This window comes from Sceloporus occidentalis, unplaced genomic scaffold, assembly GCF_023333645.1.
Source record: "Sceloporus occidentalis isolate IW3139 unplaced genomic scaffold, rSceOcc1.0.p SCAF_61, whole genome shotgun sequence".
Lineage (NCBI taxonomy): Eukaryota > Metazoa > Chordata > Lepidosauria > Squamata > Phrynosomatidae > Sceloporus > Sceloporus occidentalis.
In genome coordinates this window covers 5,737,436-5,746,164 of record NW_028317041.1, presented here as the reverse complement: position 1 = coordinate 5,746,164, position 8,729 = coordinate 5,737,436, and the positions used below count along the sequence as shown (strand labels likewise).

Below are 8,729 nucleotides of genomic sequence, written 5' to 3'. Positions count from 1 at the left end.
ATTACATTGATTTATTCTGATTTTTAGTGCCTTTTTTTGCAAATCATTCCCCCCACAAACACACACATTCTATTGATTGTAAGAAGCCTACTTTGTATTCTTTTAGTTTGTAACCTCTAGCAGGCATGGCCATCACCTGATCTCTGACCTCTAGCAACCCACATGCAAAATTCTGAAAAGAAATGTAGTACCCCATTCTGGCCTCCTTTCATCTTAGTCTCTAACTTCAGCAGTTAGACCTACACCCACTCCGCAGAGCTTCCACATAAAATTTCTATCAGAAATGTTATTCACTAGAATTTCTCTATCCTCTGCGATAACGTTCTCAAGAAAGGAGTTTTGCATAGTATTCAGAAACTAAGATTTGTTAACCTTACTTTGGATTACCTTACTTTCACTCAGTCGAACTCCTTTACATGTATTGATATACTTTCTTTATTCATATTAAGCTCTCAGTTAACAATGGGGTTAAAATTGTTTTTCTTTCTGAGAGCCCTGTATCCTGGATGGACAGATGGATGGGGGGTGAATTGAATGGATTGGGTGGGTGGATGGACAGAGGCATCAGATACATGACATCACTTAGGTAGGATAGATATATTTCCCATAAGTGATTTACTCGGAAGCTTTGTCACATTTTACATTGCTTATCTCAGCTCTTTGTATTTGGTTGTATCAATAGATAGATAGATAGATAGATAGATAGATAGATAGATAGATAGATAGATAGATAGATAGATAGATAGGTAGATTATAGGAGCAATGTATCCTGTCAGGGTAATTTTGACATACTGCATGCAAAATTCATGAATTTTTAAATATTAACATTATCATTTATTTACACCGGTATATTTTGCAATATACAACTGAACAGGGAATCAATCAAAACTGTAGAAAGAGAACAGAACTGACTTCACATTTCAAAACTGAAATACTCGGTTCAATAATCTATGAAAGGACTTCATCCATGGACTATAATATGATAGTTGAAGATAAAATCAGTCACAAAAAGTACTATATACATATAATCCAGCACAATGTCACTGTGTGTACAATAAATAAAATAGTAAAATAGGATATTTAAATATTGAAGAATAAAACTGTGATTATATTAATTATGGCAGGAATTCATACAATGAATATAGGATTGCAGAAAAGGAGACAAAGGTTGATTAGGAATTATTGAGGAAAAAATAGTGATCATATCTACAACTTCAAAGCAATGTCTAAAACTTATACTAAACATTTTTTATTGTTATTTTAATGTGTAGTAATCTGAATCTATGAACCAAGTTATTAACAATGAATTTTGGGTCCCCTAGTATTGGCAGCCATATTTCTTTTGTAGGCAACTATAGCTGGTGGAAGACTTCAGAATGAAAATACATTTTGGATTTTTGTCCTTTTAAGAGGCTTGTTAAAAAAATTATAGAGCAAATTATATATTGGTTCACAACAAATATTATGAGAAATGCTTCCTGAATTTTTTTCTAAAATTATAGGAAGATGATAAAGTTTTTACCAGTTCCAGCTAAATGTGAATGGAATGATCATGTGCTTAGAAATAACAAGTCACAGAAAAAAAGATATTTTAAGCCATTTCATTCTGGTTCTTTGGGGGGGTATAAATCCTTATGGGGTTGAATATATAATGTGACTTCTTGCAGACACACAAGTTTAATTGCACAACTCAAGGTTTAAACATGTAGTAAAACATGCCATACAAAATACAAAAATATAATTTATTTATTTTTAAATTACACATAAATATAAGATACAAATGTATTTTTAAAATACACAAAGTGATAGTCACACTTGCATTGTGTACATATGAAAATTATTCATTTTAACTATTTGAGCTCCACATAGGTGAGTAAACCAAAGTATCCTTATTGTCCCATCTGACACTCAAATAGTTAATATATAACATACACAGACACATTTTTAAATGCAACCAACTGTCAATAGTTTTTTTGTGTTTATTGTTCCAAATTTCCACTAATATGGAAAACATGGAATCATTTACTGCTAGTTTTGCCTTACATCTTGAAGGAGTTTGTTAATTTCAGCCACCAGTTCACTGGCATCCATGAGTTCATGTTTTCCATCATTGAGATGATTGAGGACATTGTCAAAATCATCCTCTTCATAGTTCTCTGGAATTTCCTCCATAGCAGGCAACCACTTGGAAGAAGGCTGAGCACCTGAGTGGTTGCCTAGAGAAGGTCCAACATTATTTGGGTTTTGAAAGTGAGTGTTTGCTGCCCAAGCTGCTACACCTTGGGGGTAACTCTTAGTTACTACTTGTCCTTTCCTACGTTCTAATGAGTTTGAACGATCCAGATCATTGCATTCTGTATAGTTTTCTATAGATGGAGGTAACAGGCGTTGGAAAACATTGTTCATTTCAGTGAGAAGAGATGATGTGCAAGCTTCAGCTGATTCCTCATCTTGGGACTCTTTACCAAAAGTTGAAAAGCTCTTTTTTTTCTCATTCTGGTCAATAGGGTGTATGTCATCCTCTACCAGAGGAGCCTGTTGCTGGACCTGCTGCTGAGTCTGTGATTGTTGCTGGTTGTGCTGTTGTTGTTGTTGTTGGGATTGAAGCTCCTCTCCTGGAATGTACATATTATTTCTGTAATCAGACGATGGAGAGGGTAGAGGTGGCATCCAACACTGATCAGAGTGTCCAAGAATCCGGCATTCATCTGTGCAGTACCTCATAACTGTTAAACAAAAACAGATAGAATTCAATCCACCACCATGTTATATACACCACAGTATACCCTATTATTATTTCAAACTAATTGTCAAAACAGACAAATTTTAGTTCCAATGTACTTCTCAAACTTCCTGCACTTTTTGTTTTCTTATATAGAAATAAACCAATGAGGACAGAGGTATAAAGGTGGTTGGGAACAATTAACGGATGGGTTTATTATTTCAGATGGCAATATATCATGCAGTTGCTCTGATAACAAAAGATAGATTATATTGTGGTCTGGCTCAAAATAGATACTATATATATATATATATATATATATATATATATATATATATATATATATATATATATATATCTGTTACTAATATTAAGTAGCAGTCACTAGCACTATAGAACTATTCAAAACTTCCCATACATGATCTATCATTATGTGTGAGCAGCCTTCCCAGCCACTGGAAAAAAAGTAAAAACAACACAATTTTACATAACTATTCAGTACCTTTGGATGTGCAATACAAGTATCTGTTTTATGAAGACAACTATGTTTCCAGTTTGACTGCAACAGCTAATGTTTCATTATTGCAATAATAGTAACAGCTGGCCACACATTCTCACAAACACATATTTTACAAGAAGACACACTATAATACGTGACTGGCTCAACTAGATGCCTCCTAAGAGTGGCATTCGCTGCAAAACACTGCACAGCGCAGCTTCTGTCACAAGATATTGCTATTCTGGCTCAGTCACTGTGTCGATCTCTGTCTTTAACGCTTTGTTAGAGACCCATGCATTGGCTACCCTGGCATTTGAAGAGTTAATAGGACCATACCAGATGGATTCAGACGTGTCATCATTCTTCATAAACAGGGTAGCTTCACAAACCTACTAATCTCATTTGCTAATCGCACGTATATCAAGGTCCTTAACCCTTTGGGTGCTGGCTGTCTTATGCCACCACTCATATAGTCCTCAGGGGATGGAATAATGATCACATATGCCTAGCTTTTTTTTTGTTTTTCTTGAATTTTATATTGTTTGCATTAGTTGGTTAGGAGAATAAAAAAATAATAACCCAGGTGAAACTGGCACCTAACACCGTAGTCAAATTACCGAAGCAGTGCATTGGGGAGAATGAAAAGCAAAAAAAGAAGACAATACAAGGGGACAGATGGCCTGGCTGGAATACAGCATGAGACCGTATTGAACATAGGTTCCATCTGCAGGAGCCTTACAACCAAGGACAGCAGGAGCTGAGGGTGCACACAGGGAATGCTTTCACGATCTGTGGGGGGAGGGTCCCCGATTTATTGTTCTTGAAAAACCCTTTGCACTTTGCTGACATTCTTAAATAGATTAGTAAACTCCCCTCTCTGATACCTAACTTGCCTGGTGCCACAAAAAAACCTGCTGTCATCTTTATGAAAGAGTTGAGGATTCAACAAAATAGGAGGGGGGGGGGTGTATGAATGCTTTTCTTAATGACCTTGGAAGGATGGTGGATAACATTCAGTATTCTGAGAGGTTTAAGCTTTTCTGGGTTATACAGACATATTTTCTTCTATCACATGAATATATACACAGGCAAAGTCTTTCATTCCTTCAGATATGTGCGAGGTGTGCATGTGTTTCTCCTGACATGTGAACAAGTACTGATTGTTCAAATACAGAAATGCTAAATCATCAGGCAATGGCTAAAATAAAATAAAATATATATATACATGAGGATATGTGATGCTAGCTCTGATTAAAATATGCTTAACTCATTTAGCTCTTTGTGCTGATCAGCTTTCCGGCACCAAGGGGGTTAATGCTTTCAGATCCTACTCCGGCTCAAGAAAGTCCACTGCAGTTCTAAAATAATAAGTATCTGCTTCTCAAGCACAATGATGCTAATATTCCACAAGGTGCTTTAAATTCCCTATATAGCACAGCAGGCCTGGGATGACGCAGAGTGACTCATAAAAATAGGGAAAAAAACAAGTTTGTTAATGTGGTTAATAATCTGCTAAAATATGTGAACTGGGCATAAGACACACAAAGCCCTTATACTGTTTACATAACTGTTTAGTAGATAGAGGCCTATGTGTGTGTTGGGGCAGATGTCCTATGGAGAGTGTATAGCAAAGACATGTAGAGTTAACTCTTCATGTGACATACCCCCCTTATGACTTAATTGGTATGTGGGTTCTGGATTTCTCTTTAAAGTTTAAAAACAAATGATGGACCCGTGTGTATGTTGATTGTGCCTGTTATAGAAGGAACACGTTATATAGAGGGAAAGAAAATATGGGAATGCTTACTTGGAGGCATTCTGTGGCCATCAGTAAGGAAAAGTTCACTGAATCCTTCTCCTAGAAGCCTATCAATGGGAGAATCCCTGCCCAGATCATAATCACTGTCTCCAGCTTCGCTGTCTCCACGACCACTGTCTTTCAGACTGAATTTATCCATATCTTGAAGAGCATACCTGGAAACCAGAAGACAATATATTCAGGAGTTACTGTTATATAGAAAAACATATTAAGTCTGTCTGTGATTATAAGGAATATTTGGTTTATTAAATATGTCACCTGTAGCTCCTGGAGTATTTATTGCCACGAAAGCTGGGTCTAGGCTGGTATTGGCCTTGATGAAGCATTGAAAGCAGTTGAGATACCTACAAAAGCATAAATAAAAAAAATAAGCCTATACAGTTTCTTATTTAAATGTATACACCTATCTATATCAATATTTCCAAATAATAACCCTTTTCAATCGTTTACAGTGACTTTCTTCCAGTATGCTGTATGCCCCTAATAGTATTTAGGGTAAGTTCTGGTAAGCATAATATGTTTTGATATATATTTATATATATATATATATATATATATATATATATATATATATATTTATATATATATGTATATATATATATATGTATATGTATATATATATATATATATATATATGTATATATATATATATTGAAGAATGTGAAAGGTAAGTCATATTTACCTCTACTGCAGGAGTAGCAGTTGAAAGCTCCAGTGAGAAGTTATCGGGTACGTGGTTAGAGGAAATAGTCATGAGGCTATTCAGAGACTGGCGACTGTGTTGACTTTGCCTACTGCTCATTTGGCCCCTCTCTAAAGTTGGAGATGGTGAAGGAGAAGACCTATGGTGAGACCTGATAGGAAGGGTTCCATTGATGGTAGGCACTAAAGTAATATCCCCTTTGTGTATCTGTCTGGAGGGTCTTTTTGGGTGATTTTGGTAAGTTGATTCAGCTACTCTGCAGTTGTAAGATTGATTGTCCTTTTTTTCCCGATTACATCTTGTGGCAAAAAGAACCATAATGACCAAAAGCACAGCACAGATAGCCCCTAGTGAGATGATGATGATCATGGAGACATCCATGGACGCTTGTTTCACATCAGATGGCTCAGGGCTAGTGAAAGCATTCAGACTTTCTAAATTATACCTAAAAAGTGCCTTTGTACTGCGTGGTGGACTTCCCTTGTCTTGAACTAAAATTAAAAGACTCCATTCGGGATTAGAATAGGCATCCACACTTGTATTAATGTAAATCTCACACGATTTGGAATCAATAATAAAGATATTGTCTTTGTTGCCCCCTGAAATGTAACAACTTAGCTCTGAATTCATCGCAGAATCTTTGTCGGTGGCTTTTATTTTGGTAACCAAGGATCCACTTTCTGCATCTCTAGGGATTGAGATATCAGCTGTGTTGTTGTGTAAAACAGGTGCCACTATCACAGGGGAATTGTCATTTTCATCTACAACAGTAAGTATCACCGTGGCATTAGTGGCAAGTTGTGGAACACCGCCATCTCTGGCTTGGACAATAAACGAGATCTGATTGACCTCTTCATGGTCAAATGATCGAAGTGCATAGATTGCTCCATTTGATGGATCAATAGTTACATAGGTTGTAATTGAATTACCTTGGATGAGGCTTTCGAGAATAGTATATGTCACTTGACCATTTTCTCCTTGATCGGGATCTGTGGCCCTAACAGAGGTAATGTGGGCTCCTGGAGAATTGTTCTCCATAATGACAACTTCATACTTGTATGTTTGGAAACGAGGGGGGTTGTCATTTTCATCACTTACATGGACAGCAAAATACTTCACCGTGGAGAGACTTGGGACCCCCCTGTCTTCTGCTATAACGGTCAAGCTGTACTCAGACCTCTTTTCTCTGTCAAGTGTTGAATTGGTTAAAATTAAATAATTGTTTTCATATGTTTTTTGGAGCTTAAACTGACCATGCCCGTGAAGCTTACATACCACTTCCCCATTGAGGCCAGAGTCCTTATCTTGCACCCTCACCAAGGCCACAAACGTTTCCAGTGGGGCACCTTCTGAAATAAATGCGATTTCTTTCCCAGGAGACATTAAGTTAATATTGATTTCTGGTTTGTTGTCATTAACATCAACAATATTTATAATGATCTTGCAAAGAGCTGGCATAGCGTTGGGTCCCAAGTCCTGGGCCTGTATGTCAATCTCATAGGATTTTGTGGCTTCATAGTCCACTTGCTTTATGAGCGTCAGATGGCCATTGTCTACGTCTATCTTAAAAGTGTCGGAAATTTGGGGGGACACGTGGCTGCTAAAGGAATATTCAACCTTGCCATTGTCGCCCTCGTCTGGATCGGTGGCATTGAGGTCTATAAGCAATGTTCCTACAGGGGAAATTTCAAGCAAATTGATGACATACGATTGCTGTTCAAATACAGGGCTGTTGTCATTTGAGTCAGAAATACTTATTTTGAGAAGGGATGAGCCAAATCTTTGGGGTACCCCCATATCGGAAGCAGTGAGCTGGAGTTCATAGCTAGCTTGAAATTCTCTGTCCAGCTGCTTGTCCACAATAAGTTCTGCATACTTGGCGCCATCGGTCCTGGTCCTCACCTCTATCCTAAAATAATCGTTTTGGGATAGAGAATAAGTGTAGAGCGAATTCTCTCCCACATCGGGGTCGTAGGCACTGTCCAGGGGGATCCGGGTTCCTACAGATGCGCTTTCAGAGATTTCTATGGGGATCAAAGCTCTGGAGAACTGGGGAGCGTTGTCATTGATGTCTAGGACCTCCACTACAACATGGAACAGCTGCAGATGCTGCGTTGGCAGGGTAATCACATCGAACTCTATGGAGCAGTTTAAGTTTTTCTGGCAGAGCTGTTCACGGTCAATCTTGGTTCCGATGCTGATCTCCCCGTTATCCTCCCGGACCAAGAGCATAGAACGCTGCATCGCTCGAAACCGAATGGAAGCTGGGTTCGGTAACTTAGCCAGAACATCAGCTACATCCTCCGATAGCCTCGCGACAACGGATCCAACCGCCTGCTCCTCGTACACCTTATACTTCAAATTCTTGCATATCACGAATCGATTCAGACATACGATCAATGTAAAGAATACAATCAAGTTCATTTTCCCGGGGATCCGATGCCTTCTGACGAAGCAGCGATCCATCGTTTCCCCACCAAAGAAAAAATGAGAACGAAATCCTTTTAACTTCCCTCGGTTAAAATGAACTCAGAATGCATTGAAGGAAAAGCCGATGAATACGATCTCCTTAGAAATAAAGTCAATGGATCACCCAAACTTTCTATATACACACCGTTTGTAGGGTGTGTATGCGTGTGTTGGGGGGTAAGTCTCGGATCAACACCAGCGCTCCACTTCTAAATCCATAACCTCTCCAGCCCACGATGCGAATGCATAGAAGTCACATCAGGATTTCGTTCACGTGCAGATTTGTATCCATGGATTGCAGGGGTCTTGCTGAATCTGCAGTCTTCTTTCCCCCCTCTGAGATCCTCTTTCTCTCACTGCTCTGCTGCAGACTAAACACCCTTGATTGCTGACTCCTGCCTAAAAAAAATCAAAAAAATCTGTACAACTTCACTTCAACTCAGACAAAAGCTCTTGCTCTGCATGTGTTGAATCCCTTCCAGCCAATCAGCTATTTTCCAAATCAAAGGACAGTGAA

At 38.2% G+C, this 8,729-nt stretch overlaps 1 protein-coding gene across 1 annotated transcript; it reads right to left on the bottom strand.

Annotated features, from left to right (window-relative positions):
• Positions 1–2,028: 2,028 nt before the first annotated feature.
• On the bottom strand, positions 2,029–8,209 carry LOC149287445 (protocadherin-18-like). The gene is made up of 4 exons (XM_089492922.1): positions 5,723–8,209; positions 5,299–5,384; positions 5,029–5,195; positions 2,029–2,726 (listed from the first exon to the last, which is right to left on the bottom strand). Exons 1-4 carry the CDS (start codon positions 8,207–8,209, stop codon positions 2,029–2,031), a joined length of 3,438 nt encoding a protein of 1,145 aa, XP_089349048.1.
• Between the last annotated feature and the right edge of the window lie 520 nt (positions 8,210–8,729).

Coding starts and splice junctions, on each gene's coding strand:
- LOC149287445 (XM_089492922.1), bottom strand. CDS start 8,209: ATGGATCGCTGCTTCGTCAGAAGGCATCGGATCCCCGGGAAAATGAAC. Junction 5,196..5,298: donor AAATACTCCAGGAGCTACAG/GTGACATATTTA, acceptor TCTGGTTTCCAG/GTATGCTCTTCAAGATATGG. Junction 2,727..5,028: donor TGGCCACAGAATGCCTCCAA/GTAAGCATTCCC, acceptor TTTGTTTAACAG/TTATGAGGTACTGCACAGAT.